At 41.6% G+C, this 20,461-nt stretch overlaps 1 protein-coding gene across 2 annotated transcripts; it reads right to left on the bottom strand.

Annotated features, from left to right (window-relative positions):
• Nucleotides 1-6,490: 6,490 nt before the first annotated feature.
• Nucleotides 6,491-14,345, bottom strand: LOC134194724 (poly(rC)-binding protein 3-like). 2 transcript variants are annotated; one of them, XM_062663673.1, is made up of 14 exons: nt 14,223-14,345; nt 13,651-13,842; nt 13,498-13,554; nt 12,720-12,763; nt 11,326-11,398; nt 8,075-8,224; nt 7,913-8,020; nt 7,550-7,627; nt 7,409-7,474; nt 7,275-7,353; nt 7,143-7,201; nt 7,033-7,082; nt 6,847-6,966; nt 6,491-6,781 (listed from the first exon to the last, which is right to left on the bottom strand). In XM_062663673.1, exons 2-14 carry the CDS (start codon nt 13,807-13,809, stop codon nt 6,697-6,699), a joined length of 1,128 nt encoding a protein of 375 aa, XP_062519657.1. In that variant the 5' UTR covers nt 13,810-13,842; nt 14,223-14,345; the 3' UTR covers nt 6,491-6,696. The 2 variants fall into 2 exon arrangements, with proteins under 2 accessions (XP_062519657.1, XP_062519656.1); XM_062663672.1 differs by having other exon boundaries at nt 7,143-7,204; nt 14,223-14,344.
• Nucleotides 14,346-20,461: the final 6,116 nt, after the last annotated feature.

Here is a 20,461-nt window from a genome sequence, read left to right as displayed (position 1 = left end):
CGATTTGTGTTACTCACTTTCAGACTATGCCTATATGTGAAAATACCGGTTTGAAACCAATTGCTCCTTTTTCAACAGTTATTGAAATCAATTAGTAACAGCCGGTGAGCGGTCGAAGAATATTTATTGATAGCATTAATCTATGATTTTAATGTGTCATGTAAACGGATTGCGCTTTGACAGCGAATATGCAAGCAGCTTAAAGCCAAGTATGTAGAATCTGCCAATGATGCATGGTTTTACAGGTTCATGAAAACACTGCGCATGCAAACAAGAGCCATGCACCAAATCGTTTGAGTTTGCAGTCCGCCTGCAGTGGTGATATATCTTCATCTCTCTCATGACTATGAACGGTGAAATGAAAATGATGATTCCATTTTCGAGCTAGCAAGTGGTCGCGAATCTGTCTGCAACGTATGTCCCCATAGCGTTCGCAGTACAGCTATTCTGCTCATAAGCAGCTTCCTGCATGGTGAACGCCGCTGTCATATCCTCACAACTGCATGGTTATTCTATAATGCACAGACAAGTGAAATTGTCACAAGTGTCTTAGTCTCAATTCAAGAGTAGTATAGTAAACGCCGTTACTAGACCACATGCATGCTGTTTCTTGATCACTTTGTCGAAACCTTTTAGGTAATCATCTCGAGACGTGTGCACATAGTGAATCGCTGTCAGAGCGACAGCTGTGGTCTTTGCGATCATGATAGTCGAGTGAAATAATATCTGTGACAAATCGTATAGTATGAAAGTTTTAGCTATAGTTTATGCTGTCGTCTGAATATCTGCAATACATGCAAGTTGGCAATTTTTTCTCCGGAGTACCGTACCCATGCATGTTCGCTACTCTTTGAGTGCGCTAACGTGACTTTAGAGATGTATAGGAAAACTGGTCGAGAGTGTCTGTAGATGTATGAACAGTGCGATAAGATGTCCCCAAGAGAAAGTAACACTGGATCAGGTGTTCCCAAAAGATAGGAACACCATCCAGATGGTGCAAAACATAAATTGTCCCCATAGGCACGTACATTCAATTACGCAAAGGTGGAACAAATACGCAGCTACAGAGCAAAGCCGCGTGCAAAAGACCTACCGTCCAAAGAATTACTTTCCAGAGATGTAAGCACTCGATAAGCAAATCGATCATACAGCGTAGGTTGAGGTAGAATCTTCCCCAATTGGCAAGGATTGAAAGTTAAAGCCCCTCCCATATCCCATACCGACCTGCTGTACCGATTTGAAAAGCAATTACATGTTCTTCGTCTGGGCAAAGCAAAAGTCGAGGAGATAGAAGCCAGTGTTATAGCAATGTAATAGCGATTGGTCAAGCTTGGACAGCCACCGGTGTCCAAATGCAAGACCTATATAGACACAAAACGCAAAACCATATATACACATGACCGGACAGTAGCTGGAGACCCATATCGTAGAGCTGAAAACCGAAAACCCAAACTACAGGAGAATCTACAAAATTAGAAGGCCGAACATGTCAAAGAAGCACAACTGGCGACGAATTCCCATATTCTGAAACTAGAACGGTAACAAGCAGAGCTGGAGAAAGAAACATCAAACTACAACGAGATCTTGCAGAGGCACAAAATGCTGGCCTCGTAGCAAAGAGACAGAAGCAATATTAGCGAAACACCGAGCTAACGCGCAAGAACAAGAAAATAATAAAATAGTTGACCCCAGTCTATCCAACAATGCAGTCTCTAGAGGAGCATTCCACCCGGTAGTCCAATCCTAAGAACATAGCCTGCACGAAACAGTGTAGATTAAATGTATATTTTTAACATTATATAAGTTGTAGGATTTGTGTATCCCTATGAATACGAGAGCCAGAACACTGCTTGTAGACATGCAAAATATGTAGACTGTATAGCACTACAAATTTCTGCTACATCGAGACCATTCCAAGATGGACCAGTACACAACAGTAACCGATCTAGGCCTCCACAGCATTGGAGAGCGCATACCGCGACATCAACAATCTGGCGAGCAACATTTCGGAAGTGCACTGTACCTAAGAAAAGATCGCCGCCAATGCAGACAAACTTCGAACGACAATACAGCCAGTATCCGACGCCTTTACAGACAATATGTATCTTAGAGTCTACTAGCCAAACATAAACTCTTCCGTCCTAGCCAAACATCAACTCCTCCGTTCCAGCCCATGGGCAAAAGGTTTATCTGCAGCAGGATCTGTAGAGATAGCGGTTTACTCGGCATATGCAGCAATGGTACCTTACACCAACAAAGACCATGGCCACTATTGCAAATGTAAGCTGCGGACCATCTACATGTATACAACAAAATAGATTCAAGAAGATGCGACGTACTACAAATCTACAACAGAAACTCCAAACACACAACCAAGCAGAAGCCAGTGCAGCAGCTAAACTACAGATGTAGCCTGCATCAACTTGGCCTGCATTGACTTGGAAGAGCTTTTCCTAAAACTGCAAACATGCCTGGAAAGACTGTGAAACGATAGTATTAGGCTGTATGCCAAGATTTCTCACAAGACTTCCCAAGGCGTTTGGACATAACCACTACAAAACCACGATGTCTACAAAGACATTTGAGATGCAATCGAAGGTGGAACGAATGTTCGAAATACTCCGAATAGAACTTGCAGAACGAATGCAACATAGGCAAGCATTGTTTGTCCTGTCTACTTTGAAGCCCTCCATTTGGGACATCATGCATGGCAAGGCAAGTTTGACAACAAAGTCATATGCCAAATTGAATGTACTGGAGCGAAAGAAATACTTGGAAAGAACGTCGCGTACTATTGCGAATGCCCTGTCCAAATACTTGAAAAACCGATCATGAACTCTGATGTACAAGCTCGAGGGATACTTCAACTCGAGGTTTCGCTGTATGGAATACAATCCAAAGCAGGCAACGTAGACCAAGCTCGCCAAGCTGTATTCTCCGAGCACTCCAAATCGACATGCGAGACCCCACTCTTATGTTTGCAACCAATAGCCGAGTAACAAAAGGTACTAGCATCAGCCAATCACGACAACATGGTTGTTGTATCGAGACAAATCCAAGGCATATACACGCGGAGTAATGGGGTATACCGGCACTACCATACAAGTCTCCACTCTAGACTGCAACCAACATCTTCTAGCGTCCAACCAATATTCCGTTAAGCACCGTCCAACATATGCAAAGGTTTATTCGATCTTAGGAACGCCAAGTACCACTACAACAGCGCCAACGGTAAACAAGTGACTTAGTCCAATTTTTCTACAACTGCGACAAGCAGTGAGTGCAGTCCACTATCTTTGTTTCACAAATTCGCTACACACTACACGTCGAAAGATACTACTATACAGCATTGTGTTGCTCCCAACAAAGTCAACGAGAAAATGTTAGAGATACTGCAAGAAGAGCAAAAGGTGGAGATCGCATGGGGGTCTGCCAAAGAAGAATTGGAAACGGGCGATGAAGAGTTGGCAGGGCACGACAATTGCGAATTGACACAAGCTCTAACACTGCCGAAGGACAGGAATTGCGCCAAACTCGAGATCCTCCCTCCAAATACAAGTCCCTCTAAAATTTGCATTTGAAATTCGAGGTTGTCTATACAAATTCAATAGCAATGCTGAGGTTCATATACAAAGGACCTCATGAACCATATTAGATGCATCGATCAATTGTGCTATGTACCATACAACTCCGCGCACACAAAAACAATCAAACCACCATGCGAGTTGCTATCAAACAAGCCCCATAGAAAAACAAAAACAGAATAAACTGTCGTAACACACCTCAAAGAAGTAAGACCAATGACCAAAAAGAAAAGCCTACAAATGCAATCTCTAGCAACCTGGAGCCCGATGGAATGCATACACAAAGACTGTACTGTTGGTGCAGCCAGTACAGACTTAGGTACAAACCTACTGTAGTTGTTTGTATTCCCAGGATATAAATCTAGAAACTATATTATACCACACAACCAACCAAATTTGCTGAAACTCTCTCGAACATAACTCCTACACATCCAAATTCAGAAAGCCCTTTGTCTATGTCTATTACAGCTTTCTCTGATAAGTTAAAGGTTTTCGAGCCAATTGCAGTTCTTTTGCAAACAACCAATGTAAGGACTCTCAAACATTCTGATTATTACACTCATGCACCTCCACAAGCATAGTGCTCTATATCTATCAGTAGATCATAGTGCTGCAAAATGGGCAAGCCATATCAACCAGCTACATGCAAACAGATTAATATGCAAAGACAGCAGAGCAGGGTGGGCCAGGTGGGCCATGCCTTACCCAAATTTGAAAAGGGACTTCCTCAATGGAATTTTGCCGAAAACTTCCGGAAATATTGGTTCAAGTGATTAAATAGATTAATTAATAGTTATGTTCACTGTAGGCTGGCCTTGGCCACGCAAGACCTGGCCCACCCATGGATGGAGTGCTCTGCCGGCCATGATATGAACAGATGCATATGCATACAACAGAAACCTATACCAACCAGAAACTTAGGTAAATATGAAAAGAGAACACAGCAACAGAGATCTAACAAGACATGTGTAGCAAAAGAGAGAAATACGAACAGAAGACATACCAAAAACATCCACACCAACCAAAAACATACCTATAAAGAGATACACAGAGAGATACCTACCATTTTAGCAACTGCGTCTATCCCCATAGCAGACAAATCTTTTCTAAATAGATCAAGTGTTGCAATCCAGCTCAGCACTTAGAAAGTGTCGAGATATATACAAAAACATACTAACTACCAAGACAAACCACTCACTTGAGGCCTAATGCCAAACTTCCCCACATTCTCGTCGTGCATGGGTACTGTAGCGGGACAGCTTAATGGAACATATAGAAGGCGTACATACACAAGCTGCTGCAAGCAGCAAGGACAATAAGCACTTGTACCAAATGTGCCAAGCAATTTGACGAAGTGCTAATACAATGTATGCACTAGTAGAAATGTAATGTCATAGTGTGTCAAAGCTTTGCACTCATTTGATGCATTAGCCACTAAGCGTGTTTTTTACCCTTGCTGTCTTGCTCCTTTGCTCACATGGTATCCTACATGTCAAGTCAAGGTGTGCCTACGTGCGGCATCCTGCATCCCTGTCACTGGATATCCAATGGCTATCGAATGTCAAAACTCCCACGGGCTACTCAATGTGTCCAGCCTCTTCTCACGCTTTCATTGGGCTGATTAGCTAACCCCAGAAAGGTTAGAGTAGTGTTTCATATGGAGCAGTGATTGAATAGACGGTTGGACAATTGGAATGCAGAGCATGCGCTCATTATTATCACTGGTGCTAATTAGCGTGCTAGTCGATGTGATGATGTCTTTGCGTGCTAACAGCTATCAAATGTTGACAATCCCACGTGCCAGTCAACGTGTCCAGCCCCTTCTCACGCTCTTGATTGGCTCTGGCACAGAGTCAAGGTGGATACCTAAGGTTGCAGCCGAGGATTTAGCACTTACTGCTTCACCATTTGTAACAGTACAGTACCAGTAATTACTGGTACACACTCACTCGATACTTTTAAAGTTGTCTTGGTAAATTGGTTCCGTATCTCATACCGAAACCGACAAAAACGATGAAATGAACGATTAGGTGGTTGATGCCTAGGACCAAGCATGTAGATGTAGACGACCTTGATACAAAATGGCAACTGATACAATTTCAAATCGTACAGAACTGCAGAATGTAAGAGGCTGGTTTTCAACTCAGAACCGTATAGTTACGAAGTTGCAGAACAGAAGGAAGAGACTATAAATCAACTGATGAGCCTGTTTTAGCTCCTCCTCTGACAAATTTTGACTTCAACTAAAACGGTTCGAATAAGTGGAAAACACAGAGGGGATATTCGTGGCAATTAATAAAAGGATAACCAAGTGCATTATATTTAGCTGGTACTGTAACAGTCACAGTTAGGAGACTAGTAATGATTTGATGGGACTACCGTCACCACCTGACTTGTAGGCTACAAAGTCATATCTGGAGAAGAAACAGCTGTTAATTAAACCAAACTTCTTGGTCACGTGATGAGTCAAATGACAAACAGTAGTGGTTGCACATAGGGGCACTTAGGAAAACACTGCATACCTTGGGTCTGAGTCTCAGTCTGAGTATCCACAATCTCTTACTAAAAGTGGACATTATCTTGCTAAAGAAGTAGTGTCAATTCAAGTCAATGCACATGAGACAATCAAAGAGTATGTTTTGTTGTATCAGAAAACAGAGATTGCCATGAGGCACTAGTCTAGTTTTCTCACGTAGCCACACCATTCTAGTCACTCCAGAACAGCTGATGGTACAGGCAGGGTGGGTGGGTGATTGGCATCAGCAACTAACAACATGTATACCTAAACCAGTAGTAATTACTACTATTAGTGTGTTAGTGCAAACTAATGAACAAGATGTGTTTAATGCCTCTACAGTACTTACCAAAGGGTAGAGGAACTTCAACTTACAACATAAACCATTGAATTCTAAATGTTACAAGCAGTCAATTTCTTATTAGAGAAACACCACTTTAGTTCAATAAGATCTATAAGCCACAAGTAGAAGCGCCAGTAATAATAATATAATAGCTCATTCACTCATCACCAATACCTCACACTTACATTTCATACACTAGAAACCCTTCATCACTTACAAAAGACACACAAGGCGAACAAGTTCATATCTCTTAGTCACAGAGACGTAGGTGGAAGCAGAGGAGACATGGGTGGACCAAGAGGAGAACCAGCCAAAGGCGCATTTACTTCGGAATGTATCCTAAGAAATCAGCAGTAATCTCACGCATCACGCTGAGCAATACAGACAAGAAGAAAAACACGTACCGGTTGTTAATTAAATACTGAGCAAGTTGAACCCTGTCTGGAGATCCACATATTGTTACCTCTCTGTGAGAAACACCTTGTATTGGGTCAGATATCTTGATTTGGGCACCAGATAGCTGCCTGTAAAGCAACGCACCAACAAGTAGGACCAATCAATACCCGCCCACCTGCAGTGAGCAGTAATACCTTATTTCAGTTATCTTTGCACCCCTTTTGCCAATCAGACAACCAATCAGCTACAAGTCAACAATTGATGGTGACAGTACTTTGAACCAAAACAACCGAAAAGACCTAACATCATTAGGAATGTTGATGGTTTGTGTAGTAGTAGTCTGCATGGCAGACGCGGCCACGGCTGCTGCATAATATCAGAAATTCACATAGAGAAACTGCACAGACAAGCCTGATGTGCTTCCAATCATGCTTACCTGCTGCAGCATGAGCATATGGTGAGGCAGGCGGTAGCAACGGTGGGATGCCATGGGAATGAGCCGTCACTGAAGGAAGCTACGTTTGGACAGAAAAAGCTGAGTTAAAAAGTGACAAACTATTGTCAACTCACCTCTGGAGGGGGAAGTCCAAATTGTGTCACTGCAACAGCATGAGTAGGATCGGCAAGATGTAGAGGCTAAACACACAAGAAAGAACCAGCATCATCAAGATAAATAAACAGGCAACCATAGAGTAATTTGAGTTGACATACAAGACCAGGCAGAAGAAGGGAGTTCACAGGAGGACTTGTTCGAGGCCGGTATGGAATTGTGGGTCCCTTGGGCGGATGCTAATCAAATACACAACAGAGAGAGTACGTCAGCAACTACATAACCTGAGCACAAAACTATACAACAGTGCTAATTAAGCAAACAAGAAATAAGATGCCAAATCGAGGAGCTCAAGTACAGATAAACAAGCAAACTAGCAAGCAGAAAGGTAAGCAAGAAAATAAGCAGAAAAGCAAGCTGCAACACAAGGGAAGTAAGCAGTCAAGGTCAACCGGGAGGGGAAAGGTGGAAGTGAGTACGCTTAGGAGACACAGACGAACAGACAAAGAGGTCACGGTGCATACCTCAAGCATGACACAGCATATCTGATAAATACATTGAGTGATCGAATCAGGAGTTCCCGAAATAGTGACTGTTCTTTCTGTTGAACCGGGAAGCATCTCACTAGCCACCTGCAATGAGTCATTGACTAATTTGCTATAAGCTTCAACAAGAGTTGCCACTACCTGTACAGATGCACTAGTCACATCTCGAATCTCCTTGATCTTGGTTCCTTTTTTACCAATAAGAGGGCCACACTGACTTGCAGGCATAACCAGCCGAAATGAAACTGGAGGAATGGGAGCATTGGTGGCAGCCACTGCAACGCGATGATCCTAACAAATCAATTCAGACGTTCAATTACAAAATACAGAAAAATGCATTCAATAAGAGTCGCAGCTTAGTGTATGTATAAACCCCACATGCCTTTTAAACCACAATAATTATTACTTTCGTTACTCAAACCAGCAAAGTATCCTACAGTTGATTAGGTACCTAACCTATGCTTCAGATATCTCTTTAAGTAGAATTATGATTACCATACACGATCTGAAGCTCTAGCAAATCATGTTAAACTCAACACCCTGTCAGGGATGTCTACTAGCTTTACACAAAGTTGCAAATGTGACAGGGTTTATATCTGTGCTCCCACACAATTCACCATCATTGGGTTCTACTGCACACACAGAAATAGTAAAAATGAAAAAGCACTCTAAAACCTACACAGAGTAATTGTCTGAATTCCCTAACATTGTAGGGCATGCCCTTAGCAAACATTTTTACTTGTGGAGTTATCATTGTTTTGTGGACCTAACCCAAAGTAGCTGGATATGTCAAATTTTATTGTGCGTGTAATAGCCCATTTGTATTTATTAACCCTAGGGCGTAGCAAGAGTTATAGTAGTCGTCTCACCGGAAGTAGCAAAGGACCAACTTGACGGAAATACAGACTCGACAAAAACAACCATGTGAAACAACTTTGGAATGTATAGCGTGCATTCACTGGTAGCGCTCGTGTAAGCTTGTCGGCTAGTCTAGGCGGAGTTATGCAGGACTTTCCTATTTTGATTATTAATCATGACTCTCGAGTGTATCTTCCAGGTCATTGCAAACGGAGAGTAAGTCAACAGAGAGTAAGTAAACCTGCGACAGAGCTCTGCACCAAAGTGATTTACCGTTTGATGATATGCCTGTCCTTTCTCAGCCACCTATATAAACAAGTGTTGGGTTGAAATGCTTGTGTCTAGTGACGTGCAAGTGGTGTTAATTTGTGCATGCTTGCAAGTAGGTGTTTGCCAGTACGTGTGCAGCAATTGTTGGTGTTGTTAACCCTAGGCGTTGTTGCCATTGGAGTATGTACCTGTGCCTCGTTGTTGACGCGACATCAATCGTTGGATGTTCTAGGAACACACATATAGGTAAGTTTCCTGCTTTGAAGTGCGTTTGGAAGCACATTGCTAATTCTACTGTATAACCAAAGTACCTGGAACTGGAAAGGGGTCAATTTCTCGGCACCTACAGTTCAGCACTGTAGTGCCCCCTTTCATTTAGTCTTAAAATAGCCAGTCTTGCAATAGTTTCATCTATTGACCTTTGCGTATGCGCAACATATGACCAGCATTTGAAGGGTTTACCGGCTGATCGAAACTGATTTTCGTGCCAGGACACTTGAACATATGTTATGTGCAATAGCTATAATGCAAAAGCTAACTCACTTGAGATCAAGCTCAGTGCGCATGTCCGACCGTGACCCTGCACCTTTAAACTGACATGGCCTTTGCTAAAAATCAAGCCATGTTTCAAACTGTAGTTGCCTGCTCCACACCACGCCATATGTCAATCTTAGAAGACAAAAATTGAGTTGCATATACCATGGTGTGAGTCTGAACTATTCCATGTGTAAGGGTGACTGCAATATGCCTCGCATAACGATATAACACCATAATAGAAAATAGAAAATAAAATGTTAAGCAATTTCATGGCTCAATCTTCTTTTTTAAGTCAGTTTCCAGAATTAGCAACTAAAACCTAATCCACACCAATGACAAACTTGAAATACATTTAGAATATCCAACCAGGAAAGACTGACACTGGTAAATTGATTATTTCTATTACTGCATATAATATAGATAAAGTGGTAAGCTAAGTAAAAACAGCTTCTCTGTGCAAACATAGCAATAAGTATAAGTTATAGATCGTTGGCGTGTGTATAAATGAAATACACCCTGCTCCGCCCACAAGTTGGCACCCAGCTGAGGTGTTGATATCCTTGCACAAATAATTTACATCTTGATAAACTAGTAGCCCCAGCCAGTTATACAGCCCGATTTATTGACGGTCAATATGTAGCAGAAGTGGGATATGGCACTTATTGTAAGCGAATACTGGACAATGATTGGTGCAGACGAAGCTAGGGTGCTACAAATAGCCTTTATACACATATTACAGCAATTATCCAGTTCTACCAAATAGCACTGCCTACTAATACAAGAAATTTTCTACAACACAAGGTCACAATGCACAAATGTAAAATTGATGATACGTAAAGCAACTCATCTAAAATTCAGCAGAATGCAATGTTTCCATAGAGAAGTTCTACGGATGGTGCTTTGTATATTAACTACTACATAAAGCTGTACTTACACCGTCACTTCTATAGCTATGAGCTTTCTAAAAATCAAGATAGAATTGTCACAAAGTACTAACATCAAAGACTCAATTTTGCTTCTAAGCATGCTATTTGCAAAGTCTCCCTATAATCTTATAAAGTGGCGGTCACTTCTCGTGACCACGCAGGCCATAAGAACCTTACGACGAATTTGACTGGCTCTGTCACACGGTGCCTAGGATATTGCATTGCTCATCGCTAACATGCAAACTGCTATGTTGGATCTCACACCATCTTAGTGCCCTGAGCGATAGATTGTATCATAAATCATACCATAGCAGAGTGGGTCTGCCGCTGTGTCACAATGTGAACAAAGTGCTCACCTTTCAACAAACTGCTCACCTTCTAATGCTCATTAGCTTGGAGCAAGTACACTACTAGGTAAAATACATACTGGTGGTAGAAACATGCAGAGTGATGGTCGGCCCAACAACCTCCAACCACCATAGACAGAACCCTGACAAGTTCATTTCAAGAGTCCAAAGACAGAGAAGATATTCCAGATTTCAAACTCTAACCCTACAAAAAATATACAGCATACAAATGAATTATTGGTTCTCATGTTCATCCTAGCACCCCAGCCACACACCAAGCAAGGCAAACCCACCCAGCTCACATAACAGAGGGACCTTGACTGAATAACATACAACTTGAAAAAACTTTCAAGCAGTGTGTGTGCCTCCTCAGATTAAAACTGCCAAAGCAGATGACTCAACCCCTTCTGTCTTGTAGTGTAAGTTTGCTATGTAAACAATGAGAAAATTAGACCTCTTCAAATTTCTTGGCAATGAAAGAAACAGCCTTGAAGATGCAGTCTGCTGGTCCACTGATGGTCACAATCCTAATAAACCATATACAGATTACCCTGTGTTTTTCTACTGCAAACACAAATACACACACAGGCCTCTAAGTAGCAACTAATTAGTCACCATGGCAACTAAATTTTTAGATGCCGACTAATCACACATTGTTAGTGGCCAGTAGCTAGTAAGTAGGAGACCCAGCTATATGGCTCAGCCAATAGTATAAATGAGAAGTAGAAGCCCTCTCGCAGCTAAATAATTACAGAGTTTGCACGTCATGTATCCTTAGGCTGTACGTGCATGCTTCGCATGTTGTGCAATGTTGGTCAGGCCAAACGGAACAAGGCGTGCAAGCTAAGTACATCCAGGTCTCCAATGTCTGCGCTTTCTCTTGGCATCATGAATTGTGGCATCACAGACTATTTTGTTTGCCCTACAAAACGGCATGACCAACAGATCAGCAAGCATGATGAAGAATCGAATGATCCTAACAACAGCATGCACTAGGTACCATCAGTGAACGAAAAGATCACACTGGAAACCTCGTCAACTGAAGAGACCACCATACAACCAGAAGAAAAATCACAACACCACCAACAAGACAAATGTCTGCCACGTCAACTGTGCAAACAGTAATAATACCTGCAACTCGAAGGAAATCTCAGCTGAAGTGACTCAATAAATTCTCCTGCATGGCTTCGGTATAATAAGCAGAGTGCCACTATGACCTGCTCTCATTGCAGCATGTTTCTGACTATGGCAAAAAGACTGGGTTTGTTAATTAATTAAGGGTTGTGCCATGTTCAAAAAAGACACAATTACCCTACATGGGCCATGCAAACATCACATTGTATGCAGAGACAGTGCGTTAGCCAAGCAGTGTAAGGCCAATAATTGATCTTGTCAAACATAGGGGCCATTTGTTTTAAAATTTGTAATTTTCAAATTCTGACTGAATGTGATGCAGGTCTGTGTGTCATTTGAAGTGTGTCTGTGTGTATGACTCAGACTCTGTGTGCCTAATTGTGTGTGTGCCACACTCCTGCCAGTGTTGGAAACCAATTTTCATGTCATAATTATAACACTTGGGCCAATTGGCTGCTATATTTTCATCTTGTCGACTAAAGTGTTTATCTTACCGGTCAATGGCTAGTAGAGCTAAATGTGAACTTAGAGGCCCACGCATGCACACACACACACACACACACACACACACACACACACACACACACACACCAACACCACACCACACACACACCAACACCACACCACACCACACCATAGTCATCACTTCCAGCATAAGTACCAACAACAGAACCCCAATACAGTAATTATTTAGCTAGACAATCACCAGCATACCGTTCAGCACTCCCAGCATCTGAGATGTTAATTCTTGCTCCACTCTGATCAAAGGGTACCAACAGTTACGTTAAGTAAAAGAACACTGTCCAGATGTTTTGCACACTGGTGCTTCAAATACCGGATTGAAAAAATGTATACATGAAATCAAAATCTTGAAATCAGAGAACATTAACACAACAACGCTAGCAGGGTGTGATAACCTACCACAAACTCTACATTCTTACCTCACACATAACACAAGTTTAAACTGCGATCACGAGAGACTGCTTATTTTACTTATCCTACACGTGGAAATGTGTGAAAATGACGTTCAGAAAGTAAGTGTTCACAACAGTGTTTGTTCATGCACTTTAGATAGCATTCAGGAAAGAAACAGTGGAAATATCGTATTCCGCAATGGCAAGCGGGTGGAAGAACTGCAAGGGCATGACAATGCTTCTACACAGAAGCTGTACAGCTAAAAAAGAATGCTCCCACATTGACTCTATTTCAATGTTCACACGCCTAGGCAACAATCCTGGTAGATAAACTACGTGATGACTACACCTAACACTAGCTAAAGATCACTGGTACACTGCAGATGTCTACACATTCAGATTCTGTAAACTGAACCGCCTAGCAGAACACACCACACTCTATTTCTTGACTCACAGCTTCCCATTCCCGTATCTCCCGCACTAGAAGGGCGTGTCTTCGAGCATGCGCGTACACTGGACAGTGCTCCTTTAAGATTTTATGTCCTTAGAAAGTTTAGTTGGTAACACTAACACCCCACCTCTTCTCGGAACGTTTTCACAGTTGCTCCACTCTTGCCAATAATACTGCCAACATCCTGCAGGGCAACACGGCATGAATGATGCCAATATCACATCATTAATTTCATCACCACAATCTAATTACACCGTCACCAACAACACATCTACTTTACCTTCTGCATCATGAGCAGCCTCAATGTCAATGTGGGGGCTGTCGCTGGAAAGGAAGCGTTCGGCAATGAAGAGGCGGGCTCCATTTTGGCTTCACCGGCCGCATCTGCTGGTGCTCCACTTGTCGACCCTGCGTCATCGCTGTTGCTTTCAGTAGCCATACCGACTCTTCACAGAGCAGCCGAAAGTCGTGCCTGTCCAATCAGAAAGCACAGAAGTAACTACAACATAGTGTGACCACACACCCGACACTTGCTACCTATCTTTCAGGTTTGCATCGAAATCAAAGCTGGACAACGCATTCAATCAATTCCAAACGGCGTAGATAGTAAAACGGCATCGAACACTGCCTCTTTCGAGCAACGGAAGCGATAACTAAATAAAACGCCTACAAAGTCCGAGTAGGAAGATACTTACATGTCAGTCGTGCCTTCTAAGCGAGACTGAGCCTACTGCGCAGCTAACGTTGCCAGTTATTTCAACATCACATTGTCTCGCTCTCCGCGGTATCTCGTTGCAGTAAACAGCGTATCCCAGCGTAAACATCACACCAAGAACTCAGTGACACCCTTACCTGGGGTTGGATGAAATAGAGAAAGACAAGAAGTAAGGAAAAATTCGTGAAGGAAAGCGGAACAGCGAGGAAGAGATGTGATGGGAAGAAAAGAGTCGATAATACGGGACTGTCTTTTATATACGGGAGTCCGTTTCCTACTACGATTGCTGTCCAAAATGGCGGTTCGTTTGCAGGACTTGAAGAGAATGATGAGAGAAAAGCAGAGGAAAGAAGGACGTTTGGTGGATGAAGGCACACAGGAAAAAACACATCTAAGGTACTATCTGTTAATTAATGGTGAAAAATAATCTATGAGCATTTCATTGCAACTGAAAATGATGTTGTATCGTTACCATATAGTTTGCCAACAAAATAATTCTATATACTAGTAGTTCTAATTTCTATTTGTAGTTACAAGACGTGATATGTGATTTCCGTATGTGCTCTAAAGTTGTAAGTTCTGTAGTTGTACAACATCTGTTGCCACCTAGCTAGAGTTATGAAATGTTTAGATTGCAATCGTTAGCTTCATTAATGATAGCAGTTTCAGCTATGACTCATAAAACACGGAATTTTGTAAAAGTGACGTGACTGGCAGTGGGCGAATAGAGTACTCAAGCTGCACTTGATTTGTGGCATGACTATTTGGAATGTGTTGTGTTGTGTGTGTGTGTGTGTGTGTGTGTGTGTGTGTGTGTGTGTGTGTGTGTGTGTGTGTGTGTGTGTGTGTGTGTGTGTGTGTGTGTTGCCTCAAAACCTTGTTGTTGATGATGAAATTTCAATTCATCTGAGTAGAGCTGGTGCTGCTTTTGTCATTATCACTAGACGCTTTTGGAATGAACATGGCATTACATTACCACAGCCACTAAGGTCAAAGTTTATGAAGCTGTCGTAATCACCACTGTACTTTATGGCTGTGAGACCTGCACACTATATAGACGAAAACTCAACCAATTTCACATGTGATGTCTTCGCAGAATTGCCAATATCAAATGGCAAGACATGGTACCCAATGCAGAGGTTTTAAAGAAATGCAACATGCCTGAAATTGAGGCTTTGCTACTCAGGGCATAATTTATTTTTCTTCTTTGCGTAGCAGTATTGCTACACAAATTGCAACTTGACTAGCAGTAATGCAAAATTTCGTCGCAGCCATATTTTTGCAAAACAAAGCCTTTAATTAATTAATTAACTAAATACCCAGACAGTTCATGCTTTTCTAGTCTACTGGCGCAAGTTTGTGTGGAAAAGCTGTGCTGTTTGTACTTCCTGCGTTTCTGTTGACAGTGCTGTTTGTGTCGACCTTTACATTGGAAAGGTCCCATGCAACTACACATTGCATGATTGTTTGTTATTTTAGTTGGTGTTGACCTTCGACATTAGCTACTATACATAGAAGTGCAAGTACATTGACTACACTGTTACTTACTTCTGTTCCTTTTTACCTTGTCAGGTAGTTACATTGGAAGTCTCAATAGCTATTATGTTTCAAGTTTCTGCCATCCCTTCTGCTAATGAGATGATAGTTTCAGCAGGAGTTCTGCTAATGTGCTTTAGTTTCATGTAGTGCACAGCATGACCACTCAAGTAGAAATGGTTCATAATTGAATGAAGATTTATTAGTATATACAATATCGTAACAATAGCCAATGCCTATAAAAATATATATAGTATCCTCTCACCACTTTGCTAGGCAAGGGTGCACCGTTATGAGGTTTTCAAGTAGACTCCTACTGTACTTGGATGTGACATTCTGATTCTGCATCACAGTTTATGCGACACGTACCTGACTTTCTTTCACGACATACAAGAATTGACTCTCAAACTGGGATGCGATACTGGATAAATTATGCCCTGTACTGCAAGCTCAACTTCGATGGTGCGGCCATCTTGTTTGAATGAAAGATGATAGAATCCCAAAGGCAGTGTTTTATGGTCAGCTGAAGGAAGGTTTAGAACAGCAGGAGGTCAGAAATTGTGCTTTAAAGACACATTAGATCCAATTTGAAATCTTGTGATATTGATGTATCCAACTGGGAATGTTATGCGTCAGACAGATCTCTGTGGAGATCTTATTGCCAAAAGTCCTTAGAACTCTTTGAAGACCAACATTTGGAAGTACTTCAACAATAAATCAGGAATGGAAGACTGTTGTATTCTCTAAGAGTGGCAACTTTACTTGCAATGTTTGTAATGCTCCTGCACAGCACACATTGGTCTTTGGAAACATAGTCAGAGCCATAAATGAGCTTGGTCGTGTCGACCACTCACTCCACCATGTGTGTGTGTGTGTGTGTGTGTGTGTGTGTGTGTGTGTGTGTGTGTGTGTGTGTGTGTGTTGTAGTCTCAAATTTTGATTTTTTACGTGAGGTTGATTGTTGTTTGAGTTGGGCTCGAAGCAATTTGTGGTCAGTCCAACAATCTGCTGAATTTGAGACTAAGAGACGTTATAAAGTTTTAATGATTTGCGATACCCATCTGTACAAGATGGCTACAATACAATTGCTCGTGATGTTCTATCAAGCAAATGGTGTGATCATATGACGGGAATTGAGAAGTGGGGTATGATTAAGAGTAGTGTGAACCAAGCAGCTGAGAAAATTCTTGGCTTGGAGTCATGCAAACAGCCTGATTGGTTTGCAGAAATTTACACCAAGTTACAGCCCTTGATCACAAACGTAATTATCTGTTTGCAAGATGGTTAACCACCAACTACCACGTTGATTGCCGGCAGTATGTATCGCAGAGAAAAGCAGTGGCTGCTGCAATTAGACAAGCTAAAAATTCGTGGTTTCAACAGAAGGCATGTCAGATTGAGCGAGAAGTTGAAAAAGGACTGGCAGGAAAAGGGGCTTTGAAGGCAATCAGGGAGATCCGATCAGGTAGAGCAGGCTTACAACCAACACGTTCAAAGATAATCAGGAAAGAAAATGGCCAACTATGCACAAATAAAGAAGAAACACTTCAGAGATGGCGAGATCATTTTCATAGTGTTCTAAATTTGCAAAGCAGATTCAATATGTCCGTCATTCAATCAACAGAGCAACATCAGGTCAGGAAAGAGCTAGGAGAAACACCTTCAAAAGATGAACTTTTAGATGCTGTTGATAGCATAAGTGGTAATAAAGCTGGTGGCAAGAACATAATTCTGCCGGAAATGGTAAAATATTTGGATGACAACATGTTTGTTTATGTACTACATTTATTCAAACAGTTTGGATGGAACAAAATGTACATCAGGAATGGAAAGATGCTGTTTTAATCCCAATACCTAAAAGAGATGATTTGTCACATTGTAACAACACTGGGGGAGAATCAGTTAGTTAGACGTAGTTGGTAAACTGTTTGCTAAATTTATTCAGAAACGATTACAAAGTGTGGTGGAAGACCTTCTCCCAGACTCTCAGTGTGGCTTACGGTCTGGAAGAGGATGTCTAGACATGATATTTTGTGCCAGGCAACTGGTAGAAAAAGCTAGGGAACAAAATCACCAAAGTTTTCATGTTATTTGTGGATTTACGAAAAGCTTACGACTCAATTCCCAGGGATGCTCCTTGCCTTGTCTTGCAAAAGTATGGCATTCCATTAGTGTTGGTGAATTTGGTGAAGTCATTGCGTGATGGAATGGAGTCAGAAGTGGTAGTGAATGGTGGTGTTACAGATAATTTTTTTGTTCAAAACGATTTAAGGCAACAATGTACACTAGCACCAACTCTTAACCTATACTTCAATTTGGTCATTCTAGAATGGAGAAAGCGTTGTCAAGATCTAGGTGTTGAAATATTGTATAAATGTAGCGGTAAACTGGTGGGAGAGAGAACAAGAAATCTTTCCAAACTGGTTGTGACTGAACTTTTATTTGCATATGATGCTGCTGTAGTGAGCACAACGAGAGCAGGCATAGAAGAGGCAGCTCATATTCTTGATAAGGTAACTGAAGAATGGGGACTGAAAATGAGCATCCACAAAACCAAGCTGTTAGTGGCTGGAGTGAAATTGGAGGATGAGTGGGAGTCGATGCCTATTATCATTAAAGATACAAGTTGTTAGCAACTTTAAATACTTGGGCTCAATTATTGAATGTCAAGGTGAAGTTAACAGGGATATAGAAGAAAGGATTGGCAGAGCTTCCAGAGCTTTTGGAATTTTACGATATTCAATCTTTATGGACAGAAACCTGTCTATTGAAACAAAGACTAATTTAAAAGGCTATAGTTCTTGGAATATTATTCTACTGGTCAGAGGCTTAGTGCACCAAAAAAGAAGCAACAAGACGTGTAGAAACAATTCATAACAGGTGCCTTACGAATATCCTAGGCGTGTCTAAATCAATGCAGTGGTCCAGCCATATTACTAATGATCTAGAATCTCCAAGAGGGGCAAGTCTGATCTCCACCGAATTGGCTTGCGCACGCCGAATCCATAGAGGTCGAAAGTGAAGCTTTCCCGTCATCTTCCGGACTTCTCCAGTGATGACGCAATTTCCTGCCGATTGAACCCGTCTCTTCTCGCACGCAAATATCTCCGTAACGGCCAATCGGATCTCCACCGAATTTAGACTGCCCATTCCCAACGTTTGACGGTACGCACGGAGTGTGTCGTTTATTGTGGGCGACATCGGAAAAGGGAATATATGTTTGCATATATCTGGGTCTTGAAAAAAAACACAGTCGTTTGCCCGTCTACATTCATCGAGGAGCTGCCACGTTCGAAGCACCTGTTCCACGCAACGCCAGCGATGTCCTCAAAGTGACGATGTTCAACGGGACTGTTGAAATGGCGAGAGCCAGACGAGTCGTGACTTGGTATATAGACGGGGAACAGATTATCTGAGTGAGCACATATCTGTACGTGTCTTCCAAGTTCCTGTTGCTCTGATATATTTCCAAAAGAGATTCGCTTCGAATTGATGCCAAGTTCGATACTCCTGTTTCTCGCAACGTCAGCAACGATTTGAAGTAGCGTGTCGTTCAATGGGACTGTCGAAATGGCTTCAACGGGATACTACCAATCAATAATCCAATCAACAGGATTTTTAAAACAAGACACTCAGTTACATTATTTGTCATCAATGGGATATTAACTAACAATCAATAATTCTATCAACAGGATTTTGAAAAGGGGACACTCCCTTACATTTACAATCAATAGTCTCAGGGCGTAATACCATTGACCAGGATATAACTTTGAACGAAATTCTTCATGAGAATTCTGTCCGACTGATAATTCTTCAGAGATACATTTCATGATAAATTAGAACGTGATACTCTTGCAACAACATATAAATTTACATACAACGTTAAATTAATTAATATGAGAATTCTGTCAGGGGCTGCTAATTATATACTTCATGAATGCATACAACGATAAATTAATTGGCAACTAATAATAATAGAAATTTACTAACCATTAGTAATATTAATATCAAATCTGCCTGTGCAGAGAACGGGATGATGAGCTAGTAGTATATAGAATGCTCAAATTGTCTGTGTGTGTGTGTGTGTGTGTGTGTGTGTGTGTGTGTGTGTGTGTGTGTGTGTGTGTTTGTGATACGCGACCACGTCTTTAGTCCGTTTGCAACAAAAACTGGAACGCACACCCGGCATGCAAAGGGGAAGATTTGCATAAAAATTCAAAAACAATTGCACAGGGTCTCTTCTTGAGGGGTTGTCCCCTGTGTAAAATGTTTCGATGACACACACTACACCTTCCAGTTCATTCGAACACATGCCTGCGCCAGTCCTTTGTAGACTTTACGTGTCTTCATCCTTTGCAATGCTTTGAGCGACTGCGAAGATGTCTTGCCAATTGAAGCTACTCTTCTAGCGCTTGCGTTTAAAAATTTTCTCCAAATTCTGATTGCATTAGTACCGAATCCAATCTACATGTTTCCTACACAGAGCACTACATGAGGAATGTGACGATTTCTACCGAAAAAGCGAGAATAGCAAGATTCGAATTCAGTCGGGACATCCGGGAACCCGCAACAGTTTAAAGATTGCACATGATGTATCCACGCACGCTCAGACTGCGTCTTCTGTCAGAGCTCTACAGTATCTTGCCTGTACTGAAGACGGGGCATGTATCTAGTTAATTATAATTGTATTGGTTGTGTTACTGTACTAGATATATAATATAGTTTACAAACACTTGCAGTAACTAAGTACCTGAAAGGTGGAGAGTACGTTTACACTGGCGAAAAGAAATATCTATGATTTACTTTTTTTACACACACATGTGTGTGAAACATCAATATA

The sequence above is a fragment of the Corticium candelabrum genome, chromosome 19 (assembly GCF_963422355.1).
Source record: "Corticium candelabrum chromosome 19, ooCorCand1.1, whole genome shotgun sequence".
Classification (NCBI taxonomy): Eukaryota; Metazoa; Porifera; class Homoscleromorpha; order Homosclerophorida; family Plakinidae; genus Corticium; species Corticium candelabrum.
The sequence above is the reverse complement of the archived record's forward strand: the minus strand, read 5'-3'. Positions and strand labels throughout refer to the sequence as shown.